We start from the raw sequence: 20539 nt of genomic DNA, 5'->3' as shown, positions 1-20539 counted from the left end.
TTTTAACATTTACCCATCCTTCCTCTTGTAGCTCAGATATTCATATTTCAGAGAAGTCTTTCCTGCATATCTCCTAGGGTAAATGGTCCTCAATGATGCTGTTTTCCTTTTAATTAAAATTTGTAATTAAAAAAGTTTTAATGTTGATGTATCTTCTGGAAAGAGAAAGAGACAGGGCATAAGCAGGGGAAGGACAGAGAGAGAGGGAGACACAGAATCTGAAGCAGGCTGCAGGCTCTGAGGTGTCAGCACAGAGCCTGCTATTCCCACAAAGTGGGAAATCATGACCTGAGCTGAAGTCAGACTCTCAACTGACTGAGCCCCTCAGGTCCTCTGTTTTCCTTTTAACTAATTAGCATTCTTTAGACACTAATAATATTGAAATTTTTTCTATCATAGAGGAAATAAATATATATTTTCAATTTTTAGGATGATTTGATTTATAGAAGCTTTTAGTATCTTTTCAGTCAGATCAATCAATCATTTTTTGGCAGTTGACTACTCTGATTTTAATACAGTGAATCCCACTTGGGAGCATGTACACAGGAGCACACAGTCTCACACATGCCTTGTATTTGATTTTAATGGTTTTGTGATTTTTCTCCCTTAGTCATGTAGTCCATATGCTTTTGCCTCCCTTGTGGTAGAATCCACCTGGCAGATGGTACCTGAAAGAGGGAGGTATAGAGTCTTCATTAACTAGAAGTGCTACATGGTGGTCAGCAGAGCTACTAGGCCTGTTGTGCTTATCATGATCAGAGTTTGGGGACACCTGGATGGCTCAGTCAGTTAAGCATCCAACTCTTGATTTATTTTTATTTTTTATTTTAAAATATTTATTAGAGAGAGAGAGGAAGGGAGGGAGGGAGGGAGGGAGAGGGAGAGAGTGGGAGAGGGAGAGAGTGGGAGAGGGAGGGGCAGAGAGAGAGGGAGACACAGAATCTGAAGCAGGCTCCAGGCTCTGAGCTGTCAGTACAGAGCCTGACGCAGGGCTTGAACTCACAGACTGCAAGATTGTGACCTGAGCCAAAGTCGGATGGTTAATTGACTGAGCCACCCAGGCGCCCTCTGACTCTTGGTTTCAACTCAGGTCATGATCTCATGGTTCATGAGTTCCGGCCCCCATCAGGCTCTGTACTGACAGTACAGAGCCTGCTTGGGATTCTCTCTCCCATGCGTGCACTCTCTCTCTCTTAAATAAGTAAATAAACTTTAAAAAATGTTTTAAATGATCAAAATTCCATCTTTGATGGATGACCCATTTTGAATGGAATATTGATAAATGATAACCATACATGACAAAGTTTTTGTGATACTAAGAACAGAAGCTCACATTTGTCAAGTGTCTGCTGTATGTCACAAGAATCACAATAGAAACATTACATGCATTATCTCGTTTAATTCACTGACCAGACTCATAAAGCAGGGAATATTTACTACTCCCATTGTAGAGTTGAGGTATCCACAGTCTCAGTTTTAATAACTCTGTCAAGGTTGCACAGATTGATGCACCAAAGTTTTATTCGAGAAGGTCTGACTCAAGATCCCTTTTTCTAAATCATAGATCTATACTGATTTTTATGACAGTTGAATATCAAGAAACAATTGTCGTAAAAGGAGTAGAGTAATGAAAATAGTTATCATTTTTTAATGTTTTATTTATTTCTGAGAGAGAGAGAGCAGGGGAGGGTCAGAGAGAGAGGGAGGCACAGAATCTGAAACTGGCTCCAGGCTCTGAGCTAGCTGTCAGCACGAGCTTGATGCGGGGCTCAAACTCACGAACCATGAGATCATGACCTGAGCCGAAGTCGGACAGTTAACTGACTGAGTGACCGAGGTGCCCCAGTAGTTATCATTTCTGACATCCTACTGTGCACAAAAACATTTTGAATCATCATAAAGTAATAGCAGTAACCACATTTTTAGGGGAAAAAAACATTTAGAGTTATCTGTGACAATAACAGTACACATCAGATCACAGAGTCAAGGTTGTTTGACTTGAAAACCCATCTTAATCACTATTTCAGAGTTATTAGAATAAAGGAAGTTATGAAAGTTATCAAAGAAAACACCTTAATTATCTTCAATTATTTTGGAAGATCATATCAAGGAAGAAATTGGTTTATATCCATAGATTTGAATAGAAGAATTAGAACCAGTGAGTAGGAGAGAGAATGAGAAAGACTTCTGCTAAGGTAAAGATAGTCTGAAAGATTACATGCATTTAAATGGATTTGGGCTACGACTTCAATGAGTGAATCACTAGATTTGGAAGGACTGATGGAGGATGAAGGACATCCATGCAAAATGGAATCAAAGGTGATGACTTTGATTTGAAGGTGCCAGTTGACTGTTCATTGAAGGCTGCTTTTGCCTCCTTCTCCAGCAAACACACCAGATACATGGAAACAGAAAACCAGACAGAAGTATCAGTATTCCTCCTCCAGGGTCTCTCAGATGATCCAGAACTGCAGCCACTCCTCTTTGGCGTGTTCCTGTCCATGTATCTGGTCACTGTGCTTGGAAACCTGCTCATCATCCTGGCTATCAGCTCTGACTCTCACCTCCACACCCCCATGTACTTCTTCCTCTCCAACCTGTCCTTTGTTGACATCTGTTTCATCTCCACCACTGTCCCAAAGATGCTGGTGAATATCCAGGAACACAGCAAAGACATTTCCTATGTAGAATGCCTCGTTCAAGTGTATTTTTTTATGATTTTTGCTGGAATGGACGATTTCCTCCTGACTGTGATGGCGTATGACCGGTTTGTGGCCATCTGCCACCCCCTGCACTACACAGTCATCATGAGCCCACAATTCTGTGTCCTCCTGGTTCTGAGTTGTTGGCTCACCCTTTTCTGGGTCTCCTTGATTCATATTCTGCTGGTGAGGTGGCTGACCTTCTGTACAGGCACTGAAATTCCACATTTCTTCTGTGAACTGGCTCAGATTATTAAGGCAGCCTGCTCTGACACCCTCATCAATAACATCTGCTTGTATGTTGCCACTGCACTGCTGTGTGTGTTTCCTCTCACTGGGATCCTCTACTCATACTCTCAGATTGTCTCTTCCTTAATGAAGATGTCCTCCAGAGAGAGCAAGTATAAAGCATTCTCCACCTGTGGGTCTCACCTCTCTGTGGTCTCTTTGTTCTATGGGACAAGCCTGGGGGTTTACCTCACTTCTGCTGTGACCCATTCTTCCCAGGGAAGTTCGATTGCCTCAGTGATGTACACTGTGGTGACCCCCATGTTGAACCCCTTCATCTACAGCCTGAGGAACAAGGATGTGAAGGGGGCCCTGCGAAGGCTCCTCAGCAGAGCAACCTCAAGGCCATGATAGGTCACTGACATTGGGGCTAAGTGAACATTGTGGGTCTCAAAGGCAAACGTGAAATTAAATCTGTCTTTTTCTTCTTCAACAGATATATTTGATTTATCCTATCCCCAAAGCACCCATCTTCCCTTTCATTTGTTTTTATATTAGTCTCTCCTCAACAACTGCCTCTGTAAAACTTTTTGACTTCTCTTCCCTATATACTACCGATAAAGTTCTATGCCTGATCAGCTTTCTTGCAGCCATTCTTAAGATTTCCAACTTTAGGCTTGAAGTACTTATCACATCAAGTGATTTGGCTGTGCTTGTCACCAGAATTATCCTCTAAAATGTTGATGTTGTTCACATTCTTTTTTTTTTAATGGTGAAAAAATTTATGTTTAGATTTATCCAGCTGGACTCAGTTTAGATCCTAATGTGTTTGCAACATCCAAGGCATCATAGGTAGAAGCCAGTTGAACATGTACTTTCTTTTCTCCTTGGGCCCTGCTCAGAAGGTTGACCTTGGCCACGTCAATGTCATAAAGCTTCTTTTCAGCTTGTTTAGTCTGGTACTTGTTGGCCTTGACATCCGCAATGAACGAGTGTTTTATTGTCTTCTATTTTCTTCATGGCTAACTCAGTAGTTGGGGAACTTGATGATGGCACAGTGGTCAGCTTGTTTCTCCAGGGGGTGCTCTTTTAAGGATATTTGGGCTGCCTTCAGAGATGCACTACCTTGCGCCTTCGGAATGTAGGTGATGTGTAGATTTTCTTTTGTTGATGACTGTGGGCGCCATTTAGCACCACTTTCTAGGTCTTCAAAACCTTTGCTTTGGCTTTGGCTCTGGGAGAGGCAAGGCTTCCTTCTTTGCCTTCAGCACCATCTCAACAAAAGACTCTTCACCTTCTTCTGTTTGTGTGCTTGTTTTCCCCACAAGAAATAGAATGAAATCCTATGTGGTCATTCAAAAGTGCTTACCTTCTCAGAACTGTGGCTGTTCCTTCACATGTATGACTTTATGTCACCTTGAAAACATGTCTTAGAGACATTTCCTCTCATTCAACCCCACTTTTCAAAAGAGGAGAATGAGATGGAGTTGGACTAGAACCTGGATAGTTGACATGGAGTTTCTATCCTACTTTGTATAAGAATAGTGATGTGATTTTCAACTTCAAATTAGGAATCCAGATTTCTGTGATTATGAATATCTGAGATGTTGCTTCATTCTTTGCGGTGTTTCCATCTTTCCTCCTTTTCTTACTTTCCTTCTTTTATCTGACTTATATTTCCCATATATGCTGTTTTAAGATACATCCTCTAAGATCCTAAAACATACAGTAATGAAGATAAGAGAATAAGAGCTATTTTCTAGTGTGGTTTTACTGTGTTTTCTGGGACTTGCTGGAGGTGCTATCAGGAATGGTAATTACACACATGTGGAATGTGTTCAGAACATAGCTCACTTGTTGGGAATAGTATGGATAGAATTCAGTGTTGAGTGAAGGATGGACTAGATGCTGTCAACACTTCTCTCACATTCACTGGGACCCTCTCACCATGTCCATGGCATGACTGGCAAATGACAGCCTCATCCAGCACCGACGTTGCCCACTAGGTGGTGCCAGACATGACAGAGAATTATGACCACACAAAGATAGCCCTTCAAGGAGACCTGTGGAGTATGGATGGCTTTCGCACATTAGACTGGTTAATTCTGAGGTTTGCATTTTGTACCATTTTCCAGAATTTCTCCACAGGATGAAACTTTGTTCCTTCCCTGTCATAGCAGACTGAATGCAAACTTCATTCTAACGTATTTTCTTCCATGTGTCACTTCTCTTTCTCACCCATGTTCCATGTTCCTTGTTCCTTCCAATAAAGTGCTTGCACATAAATCCTTGGCTCAGAATCTGCTTCTCTGGGAACCCAAGCTAAGACAGGTGGTAAAGCTATAATGTACGTGACTAGTCATGAAGGGAGTTTCTTTTGGAGAGGGGCACCTGGATTGCTCAGTTGGTTACGCGTCCGACTTGAGCTCAGGTCATGACCTCACAGTTTGTGAGTTCGAGCCCCGCATCAGGCTCTGTGCTGACAGCTCAGAGCCTGGAGTCCGCTTTGGATTCTGTGTCTCTCCCTCTCTCTACCCTTCCCCTGCCACTCATTCTCTCTCTCTCTCTCTCTCTCTCTCTCTCTCTCTCTCTCTCTCACACACACACACACACACAAATAAATGAACATTAAAAAATAAAAAAAAATTTTTTTTGAGGAAAAAAGTTCCCAACTAATTATTGGGAACATAGTTAGGACTGCAAAATGACTCTAAAATGATAATTTGTTAGAGAAGAAAGGCTTATTTGATGTGGCTTCAGTTCACTTTCATTCTATTAAGCTGAAGCTAATATGAATTTATTGTCTCCTGTGTCCAAATCGAGGAGGGGACCAAATGGTTGCAATACAGAGTGGTGAGCATAATAATGTGGTGTGTCACAGATCCTGTTGAAAACAAAGGTAAAAGTTTTCAAGGCACCCTGAATAATTCCAAGAAAAACTCTTTTAAATTTTTATTTTTAATGCTTTTTGAGGCATAATTTACATGTACAAAATTTATTCCATAATATAAACCCATTGATTTTAGTAAATTTGTAGAGTTACGTGATTATTACTACATTCCACTTTTAGAATATTTCTGTTACCTCAGAAAGTTCCCATGTGCCCATTTACAGTCACTGTCTCTATTAATTGCTTTTTCTAAGTATCTTATATAAATGCAATCATATAATATGTAGTCTTTTGTACTAATCTTCTAGTCAGCGTATATTTTTTCAGAGTCATCCATGTGGAAATATGTATCAACGCTTTGTTTCTTTTAATTGCAGAATAGTATTCATATGTGTGGATGTACTAGTTTTTTAATCCACGTGTCAGTTGGTACACATTTGGACATTTCCAGTTTGGTGTCATTATAAATAATGCTGCTGGAAGTACTTGGGCACATGGTTTTGTGTCAGCATGTGTTTTCATTTCTCTTGCATAGATACCTAGGGGTAGAATTGCTGGGCCATATGGTAAGTTTATATTTAAGGATTTTTAAAAAATATAATTTTCTTTTTCTTTTATGTTTATTTATTTTTGAAGGAATGAGAGAGACAGAGTGTGAGCAAGGGAGGGGCAGAGAGAGAGGGAGACAGAATCTGAAGCAGGCTCTAGGCTCTGAGCTGTCAGCACAGAGCCTGATCCGGGCCTCCAACTCACGAGCTGTGAGATCATGACATGAGCTGAAGTCAGACGCTTAACAGACTGAGCCACCCAGGCGCCCCTATGTTTAAGTTTTAAGCAACTGCCAAACTGTTTTCTGAAGTGACTGCACCAGTTTACATTCCCATGAGGAATGCATGAAGGTCCAGTGTTTCCCCATTTTGCCAACACTTGGTATTCAGGGAAAACTTCTATAGGAGAATATATGCTTACATGATGAATTACAAATAACGAGTAGAAATTTAACTGGATAGTAGGATTGGGTGACATACAAGAGACATGTAAGTGTGAGGCATTTTAGGAATATATATGGAACTTAATGTCTGAGTTATTGTAACAACGCTGGGGATGCCTGAGTGCCATACACAGTTAATCATCAGCCCTGCACGGATGGGAAGGTTAACACAAAGACCCTGAGGGTGGGAGGTTGCCTGGGGAGGATGTGGCTGGAGCAGTGACAGGAGGCATAGTGCCCGAGAAGGACAGTTATCCAGGGCTGTTTAGCTGAGGCTTTCCCTGCCTTTGAAGGACTTTTGCCTTCATTTGTTCTGAGTGATGTTGTTACAGGAGGGTGGGAGAGATGCTGGTTTTGTCTCCCAGAGTCAGGGAATGAATCTCACAGACAACAGAGAGTGAGCAAAGTGATAGAATTTACTGAAAGTGTGAAGCTCTCAAGAGTGAGAGTGGTCCNGAGTGTTATGTGGAAACCAATTTGACAATAAACTATTTGTAAAAAAAAAATAAAAAAAAATCAAAGAAATGCAAATGAAAAAAAAGGTGCGAGTGGTCCCGACTGGGTAACCTCTGGGGAGTTCTGACCTTGGCTTTTTATTGGGACCTTATCAGAAAGTTTGTGAGAATCCACATGCCACCTAGCCTGGGCAGGTCCAGAACATGTTTATCTTACCTTCTTTCTTCCCCAAACCAGCTGCCACTGCCACTTCTTCAGGCTCCCACTGTCGCTGCACCCTGCCTCCGTGACGGTCCCTTATCTCTCCCTGCCTAATTTGTAACCCTTTGCCTATTCAGTGTGAGGAGTCATTGCAGGGTTTGGGGCAGACATGTGACACTCCATGACAGGATTTCAGAGACCATTCCAGCTGCCAGGTTGAGATGGATTGCAGGGTGTGAGGAAGCGCGCTTGAGGATGACAGCAGCCAGCCAGGTGAAGTAGGTGTAGGTAGCTAGGAGCAGGGTGGTGACAGTTAGTGTAAGTGTTGAGAAGTCATCCATGGGGCTCTGATAGAAGGAAGAGCCAAGATAATTTGTTGCCAGTCAGGATATGGGTGTGAGATAAAGAGAGGAGCCAAGATTGGTTTCAGGGTTTGGAGCCTGAACAATGAAAGAATGGAATTGTATCCCTTGAGACAGGGAGGGGTGTGGATGGAGCATGTTTGGAAGCAAGGTGGACATTAGAAGTTCAGGTTTAAAAAAATCGAGAACTTCAAAATGGAGATGATGCAAATGGATACATTTTACATGATTCCATTCATATAAGGTCAAACTCCCAGAGACAGAACCTAAAATGGTGGTTGCCAAGGGCTAGAAGAAGGGAGGAAATAGAAGGTCAGTGTTAATGGGGACAGAGTTTCAATTTGGGAGGATTAAAACATCCTGGAGAGATATGGATGCCAGCTGTATAAAATGTACACTCGAAGATAATTAAAAATAGTGCATCTAAGTCATTCAAACCTAACCTCGATGCAAAACATCAAAGAGCACAAAACAAAAATGAAAACTTGAGATTTGTCTTACATAATTTTTTTAATACCATTATAAAGCATAGAGAGAATGGTTGGGATATTTTAGATAAAAGTTTTAATATTATTTCTCAACAGTTGTTTAGACCAGGGTTTCTCAACCTTCACAATATTGACACTTTTGGTCTATAAAATTGGTTGGGGGTGGGGGGGCTGTTCTGTATATTACATGATGTTTAATAGCATCCCTCGCCCTTACCCACTAGATGCCAGCACTCTGTTGGGATAAGCAGAAATTGTTCCAGAGGGGTCAAAATCAGCCCCGTGGAGAAATCTGGAGTAAAATCATTCCCTGAGTGCAGAAGTTGATGGCATTAGCTTTCAAAGAAATGGGATAAGAGAAAAGCAACATTTTAGGGAAGATAAAATATCTTGGGAAGATGTTGAAGGGCCTACAGAACATCCCCATTGGCACTATAACTTTGGAGGTGAAATGTACTGGTCTGGCGATCATGGGTCTGCAGGGATGGTGGTACAGATCGAATACCTGTAAGGGAAGAGGGAGCAGTTCCTGCTGGGGGTGTCAGGAGTTAGACAAGCTGTTTCCTGGCTGAATCCTGCGCCCATAAGCCCTCAGTTCTCAGGTCCATGGTCCCCGCCCCATATATATTCTCATTGCTCCCTCTGCCATCCACCAGATTCGCCACCGCTGCTATTAAGTAATTATTTGTATGATTATTTCATGAATGGCTGCCTCTTAAAACAAATCCACCTGAACTTTGAATTCCATCCCTTTCTAACTTTGGGGGTGGGGGGAACTTATGCTTCATTTATCTGTTTTTATCCTGTGTATTACAGTGTCTGGGTGTGATGTTAGAATTTCCAATAGAAATAAAATAGAATTCTTTCAAAAGAAATAAAACTCAGGACACTTGGGTGGCTCATTCGCTTAAGCCTCCAACTCATGACTTCTGCTCAGGTCATGATCTTATGGTTTGTGGGTTCAAGCCTTGCATCGGTCTTTGTGCTGACAGTGCAGAGCCCACTTGGGTTTCTCTCTCTCCCCCTTCTCTGTTCCTCCCCCACTTGTGCTCTCTCTCTCTCTCTTTCATAATAAATAAACTTTAAAAATCATCAATTATCAAGATCCATCAGTTCCATGCCTAGGTATATGCTCCCCAAAATTTAAAGCAGAAACTCAACTGGATTCTTGCTGAAGTTCATACTAGCATTAATCACAATAGCTGAAAGATGAAAACAGATGAATGGATAAACATAATTGGGTATATACATACAAGGAAATATTATTCAGCCTTAAAAGGAATGAAATTCTGATACATGGTGCAACATGGTTGAATCTTGAAAACATGCTAAGTGAGATAAGCCAGATATAAAAGGATAAGCACCTTGTAAGTCCACTTATATGAGGTTCCTAGAATAGGCAATGTCATAGAGACAGAAAAAAAAATAGAGGTTTCCAAGGTGATGAGAGGGGGAATGGGGAATTGTTGTTTAATGGGGACAGAGTGTCTATTTGAGATGATAAAGTTCTGAAAATGCATAGTGGTGATCCTTGTACAACACTGTGAATGTTCTTAATACTACAGGCTTATATCCTTAAAAATTCTTAACATGGTAAATTTTGTTATATACATATTGTGGGGATAGATATCTATTTATATCTATATATTTGTATCTATCCCTACAATAAAAATATAAATAAAAATAAAGTAAAATTGTTGTAATGTTTTTTCAAAGAAGATTCTTAGCCTCTTCCCCTGGAGATATTGACTGGGCATGTCGGGAATGGGGTGGAAAGCTATATCTTAACAAGCACCCAAGGCGATACTTTTGATAAAGCTTACGTTTTGAAACACTACCCTAGGGCAGCTGTTCCCAAAAGATTGTCCTAGAGACCAGCGAAATTTAGTTTGTAAAAAATCCACATTATCAGACCCATACCCAGAACTATTGAGACAGAAACTTGGAGATGAAACTCAGAAATCTATTTAAACAAAAGGGGCACCTGGGTGGAACAGTCAGTTAAGAGTCTGACTCTTGATCTCAGCTCTGGTCATGATCTCAAGGAACCTCACAAAGAGTTCAAGCGCCACATTGGGTTCTGTGCTGGTGGTGTGCAGCCTACTTGGGATTCTGTCTCTCCTTCTCTCTGCCCCTCCTCTGCTTGTTCTCTCTCTCTCTCAAAATAAATAAACTTAAAAAAGTAAAAATAAATTTAAAAAAAGAATCTAGTTAAACAAATATTCAAGGTCATCTTGGCACAGGCCCAAAGTTTGAGAACCATTACCGGAGCGACTCCTGGGATCCTTCACTACTCAGCCATCTGCCTGATGTGAATACTACAAGTCAGTTGTCCCCAGGAGGAGATCTAAGAAAGACTGCAGGGATTCTTCCCAGAGAAAAGGGACCCAGGAGAGAGGAGTCACAGCTGGCCCCACTGAGACTCTCCCAGGGATAAGGAATTAGCAGGTCAGAGACCCTTCCCTGTGTGGTCCCTGCCTGTGAGGAGTCAAATTGATCAGGGAATGGAAAATCCATTGATCAATTTGTCTAACAAGCTTCGCAGGGGATTCAGTCTCCAAGGCCACAAAACCTGTAACATAACAACTTATAGTCACCAAGGCCATGTACCACTCCCAAGATACCCATGCCTTCTCCAGGAAAAATCAGCCAGACCCTGTATTACATGCCTGGCTCTATATCCCTTCTTAATGGGGAAACAAATCGCTCTTCATTACCCACCCTCCATGAGAGAACAAGATTCAGGGGAGTTGATCCCAGTGGTGAGCCCACATTGCCAAGCATGCATAGCCCAGTAAGTGTTGTGGGAAATCGAGGAAAGAGGTGGTTGGGTAGAAAGGGCATTGACTACTGTTAAGCAAGTGGCAGGGATACCCCATGGTGTATCTATGCGGAAGGAGTTCTAGGGGCCAATTGTTTGGGAGGGTGAATGGCTACCCCAGCATTGTTAGTGAGCTTTCACTTTGGTTGTGTGTTATTTGGGTGGATGGTTGATGGACATTATAGGGTTGAGGGGGAAGAGCTAAGCACCCAGTCTGCTCTTGGATACCATAGCACTGTCCAGGACCATACTGTGTAATGGCACAGTTACCAGTCAGAGGTGCACAAATGGATGCCCCCTGGTATTGATAGATTATTAGGTCTTTGACCATGAAATGTTGATCTTCTCTTACTCTTTACTCCTATCACCTGGACCTAAAACTCCAGGGCCTTCATCTTCACTCAGCCTAGATAAATCCTTTCTGAATCGTTCTTTGCCATCTTTATTTGCTAGAGAACATACCCTGTTTTTCCATAAGGACCTGCCCTTCCTCTTCCTTCTTCACCCTTATCTGTGGTTCTTATAGAGATTTTCAAGAGTAAAGAGTCTGCATTCCCTGATACCTAGGGCTGCGGAATATAAAGATTGCGGCAGGGTGGATGAGGGAGGAAGCGCAAAAGCACACAGGAAGGTCCAATACCCTCTTGACACCCTCCCCTTTGGCTCTGGAAACATTCTGGAAGACACTGAAATTCACATATCCCTTTCTCATAGTTGCCTATGGTTGGGTGTCATGTCTCACCCTTACCTACAGACATGGAGTCATTAGCAAGACATGGGAATAACTTATCTACCTCTTCACCTTTGTTTCTCTTCCCTAAAACTGGTGACGTGGTCTGTTCAATGTTAATGATGTGAGGATTTCCAACCCTATTCCCTTTGTCCCTAATTTTGCCTGCCTTAAATCTATCTTTGACTCCAGGCACCAGGGAAAATTGTGATATGGATTATGTTACTCCTTTGGCCACAGTCCCTACATAGCCCCTGTCTTTTCACCCATTTTTTTTTTCAAGATTCCCAGAGATGTGGCCCCTGCTCATCTCGCCAACCTCCTCCTTCACCACTTCCATATACCTCCTTTGTGTTGCAGCAAATTGCTAAGAGCACTCTGTCCCATGCACCTTTTTGTTTATGGGCCCTTTTCCTTGCTGCCTTCTCTGCCAGAAAAGGCCATGTTCAATCATCAACCTAGACAACTGCTTGCCCAGGGTTCTCTTCCTCCGGGAATCCTTCCTTGACTGCATCACTTCAGGCTGCATTTGCGGGTCCTTTCTCTACTTCACTCTGCAGACTGCTACTGCAGTAGCATTGAATTCATTGTATTACATGACTGGTTTCTGTATCCACCACTAGCCCTGAAATGTGAACTCCCTCAAGACAAAACCACAGCATTAATCTTTGTATCCCCAACAGCTAAAACTTAGCCTGTCCCAAAGAAGTCCTTATTGCAGAATGACTTCCAGGGCTTTTTCAGTGACTTACAAACAGGCTAATTTCTTCTCTACTTCCTACCTGGCTCAACAAAATTGCCCGCTAACACTAGACTCGAGAAACAGAATAGAAACAGAAGACAAACATGTATTTGGTGCATGAATAAAGGGAAAAATATAAATGACATGGTTGTATCTTCCACCTCTAATTTCTAACCTCTCATCCTAGGATAAAATGTTTCTAATGTGTGGGAAGCTCTTTCTTAAGATGAATGCCATTATTCATCATTTCATGACCCATTTGAATCATAATCCAGCCCCTCTAGGAAATGAAGTTGTTTTCCTCAATTCTAATGCAGTTGATCATGTAGACACACAGCATCCAGGGGATATCCAGAATTGTGGGCATTTCCTGTGCACACTCTTATATTCTGCTCAGTAAAACAGATCAGAATGCAATAGAGTAAGCTACATTTGTTAAAAGTCAAGGGACTATTTTACAAACTGTCATCCTTTAAAGATGAGTTATGACTATTTGCTTAGAATACCTCTCATCTGACCAGAAGGCACCTGAGAGGATTGCAAACTACCCACTCACCAAGGGTTAAAACAAAGACATTCATCCATACTTAAATAATTTGCCTACTACATGGCCATCTTTGTCATTCCAGAGACACTCTCTGCTTTGGTTTTTCTGTGGAGTTTTTAAACTTTTAAATTATTTTTAAATATAATTTATTGTCAAATTGGCTCATATACAACACCATTGCTCATCCCAATGAGTGCCCTCCTCAATGCCCATCACCCATTTTCTCTCCCCCAACCCATCATCCACTCTCTGTGTTGGTTCTCTGTATTTAAGAGTCTCTCATGGCTTGCCTCCCTCCCTCTCTGTTTGTAACTATTTTTTCCCCTTCTTTCCCTTATGGTCTTCTTTTAAATTTCTCAAGATCCATCAATATGAGTGAAAACCTATGATATATGTCCTTCTCTGACTTATTTCACTCAGCATAATACCTTCCAGTTCCATCCATGTTGCTGCTAATGACATGACTTCATTCTTTCTCATTGCCATGTAGTATTCCATTCTATAGATAAACCACATCTCTGTTCATCAGTTGGTGGACATTTAGGCTCTTTCCATAATTTGGCTATTGTTGAAAGCACTGCTATAAACATTGGGATACATGTGCCCCTACGCATTAGCACTCTTGTATCCCTTGGGTCAATTCCTAGCAGTACTACAGCTGGGTCATAGGGGAGTTCTATTGTTAATTTTTTGAGGAACCTCCACACTGTTTTCCAGAGTGGCTGCACCAGTTTGCATTTCCACCAACAGCACAAGAGGTTCCTACTTTTCCACATCCTCACCAGCATCTTTAATAATTTGTTCATTTTAGCTACTCTGACCAGTGTGAGGTGGTGTTTCAGAATGGCTTTGATTTGTATTTCCTTGATGATGGTGATGTTGAGCATCTTTTCATGTGTCTGTTGGCCATCTGGATTTCTTTGGAAAAGGGTCAATTTCATGTCTTCTGTCTTCATGTCTTCTGCCCATTTCTTCAGCAGATTTTGTATACTAGCCCTTTATATGATATGCCATTTGCAAATATCTTTTCCATTTCGATTTGTTGCCTTTTGGTTTTGTTGATTGTTTCCTCTTGAATGCAGTGCAGAAGCTTTTTATCTTGATGAGGTCCCAGAGTTCATTTTTGCTTTTTGTTCCCTTGCCTTTGTAAATGTATAATCAAGAAATTGTTGCAGCTGAGATAAAGAGGTTGTTCCCAGCTTTATCCTCTAGAGTTCTGATGGTTTCCTGTCTCACATTTAGGTCTTTCATCCATTTTGAGTTTATTTTTGTGTATGGTGTGAGAAAATGGTCTAGTTTCATTCTTCTGCATGTTGATGTCCAGTTCTCCCAGCACCATTTGCTAAAGAGACTGTCTTTTTTCCACTGGATGCTCTTTCCTGCTTTGTCAAAGATTAGTTGGCCATACATTTGTGGGCCTAATTCTGGATTCTCTATCCTATTCCATTCATCTATGTGTCTGTTTTTGTGCCAGTACCGTACTGTCTTAATGATGACAGCTTTGTAGTCGAGGCTAAAGTCTGGGATTGTGATGCCTCCTGCTTTGGTTTTCTTCTTCAATATTACTTTAGCTATTCAGGATCTTTTGTGGTTTCATACAAATTTCAGCATAGTTTGTTCTAGCTTCAAGACGAATGCCAGTGCAATTTTGATTGGGATTACATTGAATGTGTAGATTGCTTTGGGTAGTATTGAGACTTTAACAATATTTATTCTTCCAACCCATAAACATAGAATGTTTTTTCCATTTCTTTGTGTCTTTTTCAATTTCCTTCATAAGCCCTCTGTAATTTTCAGCATACAGATCTTTTACATCCTTGGTTATGTTTAGTCCTAGGTATTTTATGGTTCTTGGTGCAGTTGTAAATAGGATCAGTTTCTTTAATTCTCTTTCTGTTGCTTTATTATTGGTGTATAAAAATGCAACCGATTTCTGTACATTGATTGTGTACCCTGTGACTTTGCTGAATTCATGAATCAGTTCTAGCAGTCTTTTGGTAGAGTCATTCAGGTTTTCCATGTAGAGTATCATGTCGTCTGCAAAAAGTAAAAGTTTGACTTCTTCTTTGCCAATTTTAATGTCTTTTATTTCATGTTGTTGTCTGATGCTGATGCTAGGACTTCCAGCACTATGTTAAACAGCAGTGGTGAGAGTGGACATCCCTGTCGTGTTCCTGATCTCAGGGGGAAAGCTCTCAGTTTTTCCCCATTGAGTAATATATATGCTGTGGGCTTTTCATATATGGCTTTTATGATGTTTAAGTATGTTCCTTCTATCCTGACTTTCTTGAGAGTTTTTATTACGAAAGGATGCTGTATTTTGTCAAATGCTCTTTCTGCATCTATTGACAGGATCATATGGTTCTTATCCTTTCTTTAATTAATGTGATGTATCACATTGATTTGCAAATATTTAACCAGCCCTGCAGCCCAGGAATGAATCCCACTTGATCATGGTGAATAATTCTTTTACGTGCTTTTGGATTCAGTTTGCTATTTTATTGAGAATTCTTGGATATTCTCAATAAATCCAAATTCAAAATCCAAAAGTCCAAATCCAAAAGGGATATTGGCCTGTAACTCTCCTTTTTTGTGAGGTCTCTGTCTGGTTTGGGAATCAAGGTAATGCTGGCGTCATAGAATGAGTCCCGAAGTTTTCCTTCCATTTCTCTCTTTTGGAACAGTTTGAGAAAGATAGGTATTAACCCTGTTTTTGTTTTTGTTTGCGATGTATAAACTTTGACACTAACTCAGTAAGTAAACTATAACACAGTAGGTGAATATGAACACTAACTGGATGTTTAAGGATATTAATGACAACTGTTAGTTTTTTAAGATAAAGAGTATGGTTTTTTTCTTCATTACTTCTTGTCTTTTTGGCTATTCTTTTTTTTTTTTTTTTTTTTNGGTTGTTTCCTGCTTTCTTCTCTAGGGTGTTGATAGTTTTCTGTCTGACGTTCAGGTCCTTTATCCATTTTGAGTTTTAGCAACATGCAGAAGAATGAAACTAGATCATTTTCGTACACCATACACAAAAGGTATTAACTCTGTTTTAAATGTCTGGTAGAATTCCCCAGGGAAGCCATCTGGCCCAGGACTCTTATTTGTTGGGATATTTTTGATAACTGATTCAATTTCTTCACTAGTTATGGGTCTATTCAAATTTTCCATTTCTTCCTGTTTGAGTTTCGGTAGTGTGTGGGTGTCTAGAAATTTGCCCATTTCTTCTCGATTGTCCAGTTGTTGGCATATAATTTTTCATAGTATTCTCTGATAATTGGTTGTATTTCTAAGCAATAGAAGGGACTGCTTGTGATAAATCCATTTTCATTCATGATTTTATCCATGTGGGTCCTTTCTCTTTTCTTTTTGAGAAGTCCAGCTAGGGGTTTATCAAATTCGTTTATTTAAAAAAAAAAACTTTATTTCATTGATCAGTTCAACTGTTTAGTGGGGTTTGTTGTTGGTTTTTTGTTTTTGTTTTTGTTTGCATTCTATTTATTTTTGCTCTGATCTTTATTATTTCTCTTCTTCTGCTGGGTTTGGGGTTTCTTTGTTGTTCTGCTTCTAGTTCCTATAGGTGTACTGTTAGATTTTGTATTTGAGATTTTTCTTGTTTTTCAAGATAGGCCTGGATTGCAATGTATTTTCCTCTTAGGACTGCCTTTGCTGCATCCCAGAGGCTTTGGATTGTTGTGTTTTCATTTTCATTTGTTTCCATATATTTTTTAATTTCTTCTCTAATTTCTTGGTTGACCCATTCGTTCTTAGTAAGATATTCTTTAACCTCCATGCATTTGGAAGTTTTCCAACCTTTTTCCTGTGGTCGATTTCAAGTTTCATAGCATTGTGATCTGTGTGCATGGTATGATACCAATTCTTTTATATTTATTGAGGGCTATTTTGTGAGGCAGTATGTGATCTAACTTGGAGAACGTTCCATGTGCACTCGAGAAGAATGTATATTCTACTGCTTTAGGATGAAAAGTTCTAAACATATCTGTCAAATCCATCTGGTCCAGTGTATCATTCAGGGCCATTGTTTCTTTATTCATTTTCTGTTTAGATGATCTGTCCATTGCCATAGTGGAGTATTAAAGTCCCCTACAATTACCACATTTGTACCAATAGATTTCTTATGTTTGTGATGGTTAAATATATATATAAAACATATATATATAATGTCAGTGCATAGTTTTTGTAATTGTTAACTCTTCTTGATAAATAGACCCTGTAATTATTATATAATCCCCTTCTTCATCTCTTGTTACAGCCTTTAGTTTAAAATCTAATTTGTCTGATATAACTACAGCTACTCCAGCTTGTGGAGGTTTTTTTTTTTTTAGAAAAAATTGGCATGTAACATTATATTAGTATAAGGTTTATGACATAATGATTCAACATACTGCACATATAATATTTAACATATTACCACAATAAGTCTAGTTAACATCTGCCACCACACAGTTACAAAATTTTTTTTCGTGATGAGAAATCATAAGATCTATTTTCTTAGCTACTCTCAAATATACCATACAATACTATTAACTATATTCATACTGCACATTATACCTCATGATTTATTTATTTTATAACTGGAAGTTAGTACCTTCTGACCCCTTTCACCTATTTCAGATACCCCCTCCCTGCTACTTTGGTTTTTATACCTAAAAGGACTGACAGGAATGACAGCCATGGTGGCATTTTCTCTGTGTAGTTAGGGGCATTACAGAATATTAGGTGTAGAAAAATACTTCTATCGAGACAAATCACAACAATGAAGATAACTTTATGATTTTATGCTGTTCTGCATACTGGGTTATAGGAACCCTTCCCCTGTATCTGGGTACAGTACCCTTAGGACCTGGAACAAGGAGAGAAGGAGAGTAGGTGGATTCCTCATCTTCCCAGCCTCACTGAATCATCACCTTAATGTGAGTGCTGCATCAGACTCTTATCTTTTGGGGCTCATGTGCATCAACATCCTGGAGTTTCTATGCTTCCCCCAGTATTTGATGAGCACCATAGAGATTTGACTGAAAATTCTGTTTGTGACCTTTGTAGTATCAAATGGTACTGAAGTAGTGGAAACCTTGGTATGTATGTGTTTTTTGGACCATGTTTACCATCTGCTTCACAGATGAAGAGCATTTTGTCGAGCAGTAAATGTCCAGAAAGTATCTGGCCCTGGTCCTGCAGGGTGTTGATGGCTCCTGGTATATGAAGCATTAAGCATTTGTTCATACAGTTTATTATTATGTGAAAACATTTTCTTTTTCTTTTCTTCAGGAGGAAACTTACATTCTACTCATCCTGCAATAGTGTCTAGATATGTGAGATACTCTCAAATTTTCTCACCTCAGAGACATAGTCATCTGACCCTCTTTTGAGTCCCTGACAAGGCAGATAATCCAGATTTAGGTACTGCAGTTCACTGGAACTCCTGTTTCTCATTTGTGTTAGAACGAGTTTGGATCATGTTATTGCTAATGTCCAAAATTGTTCTTAACTTTTTAGATTTGATGATTCTAAATAAAGTGGATAAATGAGGGTCCCAGAGGCCAACTGACAGGATTGATAACATTATTAAATGTTGCACATAACAACAGAATATAGGATTCCTAAACTGTGTAATGTTAAGGCTTTTATGCTCAATGCTTCACTTCAAGAAATAAAAAAGTAGAGGGATTATAGAGTCTGGTGTCTATTTCATGTGCCTTCCCTTCTTCAGTCATCTAGCTGATGTGTTGCCAATATGGAATCAAAAAATCAAACAATTGTTTCAGAATTTTTACTCCTAGGATTTTCTCAAGACTCAGAGCATCAACCCATTCTATTTGGGCTATTCCTGTCCATGTACCTGGTCACCGTGCTCGGGAACCTGCTCATCATCCTGGCCGTTGGATCTGACTCCCACCTCCACACCCCCATGTACTTTTTCCTCTCCAACCTGTCCTTTGCTGACATCTGTTTCACCTCCACCACTGTCCCTAAGATGCTGGTGAACATCCAAACACAGAGCAAATCCATCACCTATGCAGGCTGCGTCACCCAGATGTATTTTTTTATGGTTTTTGGGGGCGTGGACACTTTTCTCCTCACTGTGATGGCCTATGACCGGTTTGTAGCCATCTGTCACCCCTTGAACTACATAGTCATCATGAACCCATGGCTCTGTGGCTGCCTGGTTCTTGTGTCTTGGTTCATCAGCTTGTCATACTCCCTGATCCAGAGTCTCTTGATGTTGCGGCTGTCCTTCTGCACCAACTGGGTAATTCCTCACTTTTATTGTGAACTTGCTCAGGCCCTCATGCTTGCCTGCTCAGACACATCAGTCAATCACATTTTGCAATACATGATGACTGGTCTTCTTGGCATTGTTCCCTTCTCAGGGATCCTTTTCTCCTATAGCCGAATTGCCTCCTCAATCCTGAGAATCCCATCAGGTACTGGGAAGTATAAGACATTTTCTACTTGTGCATCTCACCTGTCTGTGGTTTTTTTATTCTATGGGACAGGGATTGGTGTGTATCTCAGTCCTGATGCATCTTCCTGGAGGGGCATGATCGCCTCAGTGATGTACACCGTGGTCACCCCAATGCTGAATCCCTTCATCTATGGCTTACGGAACAGGGACATCAAGAGGGCTTTACAAAAAGTTCTCAGGAGAACACTTTATGTTCAGTGATGGGAACACTAGTCCTTGGGTTTTGAGCTGACAGTGGTAGCAGCAGGTGGCTAAAGAAATCCTGCCTCCTGGGGCCCCTGGGTGGCTCAGGCAGTTAAGTGTCAGACTTCAGCTCAGGTCATGATCTCATGGTTTGTGGGTTTGAGCTCTGCTTTGGGCTCTGTGCTGATAGTGCAGAGCCTGGAGCCTGCTTCGGATTCTGTGTCTTCCTCTCTCTCTGACCCTCCCCTGTTCATGTTCTGTTTCTCTCTCTCTCTCTCTTTCTCTCTCTCTCTCTCAAAAAGTAAATAAACATTTTTTTAATTAGAAAAATAAATAAATCCTGCCTCCTAATCACACTGAGTTTTGCTTCTCACCCATCCTCCATAAGTAAGTGACTTTGCTCAGAACTGCCTTGTGAGTACTTTTTGTATGTACTTTAACCTCTTATGTTGACTTCTCTGTTATCCTCAGTTCTAGTCTCCAAGCCCTATCCTTTTACTTTCCTATTACTGCACCTCACCTTGGATTTCCAGTCCTGTAGTCACTTATACTACCAATTCAGAATAGTTGCATGAGGATTATGAAATAGTGCATCTTATCAATAACAATTGCTAGTTCTTATTTACTAAGCACCTTTGGAGTGCTAGGCTGTGAGAGATGTCTGAAAAACAACATTGAAGGACAAAATATGCAGAAAAAAATTTGTGCTAA

The 20539-nt window shown here is 40.5% G+C and overlaps 2 protein-coding genes across 2 annotated transcripts; both read left to right on the top strand.

The window, feature by feature from the left end:
• The first annotated feature begins 2402 nt into the window (after positions 1-2402).
• On the top strand, positions 2403-3341 carry LOC144234703 (olfactory receptor 7D4-like). Its single transcript, XM_077768037.1, has one exon. The coding sequence runs from the start codon at positions 2403-2405 to the stop codon at positions 3339-3341; it is 939 nt and encodes a 312-aa protein (XP_077624163.1).
• Positions 3342-18907: 15566 nt separating this feature from the next.
• Positions 18908-19846, top strand: LOC144234702 (olfactory receptor 7D4-like). The gene has a single exon (XM_077768036.1). It carries the CDS (start codon positions 18914-18916, stop codon positions 19844-19846), a length of 933 nt encoding a protein of 310 aa, XP_077624162.1. The 5' UTR covers positions 18908-18913.
• The last annotated feature ends 693 nt before the right edge of the window (positions 19847-20539 follow it).

This window comes from Crocuta crocuta, unplaced genomic scaffold (genome assembly GCF_008692635.1).
Source record: "Crocuta crocuta isolate KB4526 unplaced genomic scaffold, BGI_CrCroc_1.0 scaffold115, whole genome shotgun sequence".
NCBI lineage: Eukaryota > Metazoa > Chordata > Mammalia > Carnivora > Hyaenidae > Crocuta > Crocuta crocuta.
The sequence above is the reverse complement of the archived record's forward strand: the minus strand, read 5'-3'. Positions and strand labels throughout refer to the sequence as shown.

What these genes read in the sequence shown, in the direction of transcription:
- LOC144234703 (XM_077768037.1), top strand. Translation starts at nt 2,403, where the DNA reads ATGGAAACAGAAAACCAGACAGAAGTATCAGTATTCCTCCTCCAGGGT.
- LOC144234702 (XM_077768036.1), top strand. Translation starts at nt 18,914, where the DNA reads ATGGAATCAAAAAATCAAACAATTGTTTCAGAATTTTTACTCCTAGGA.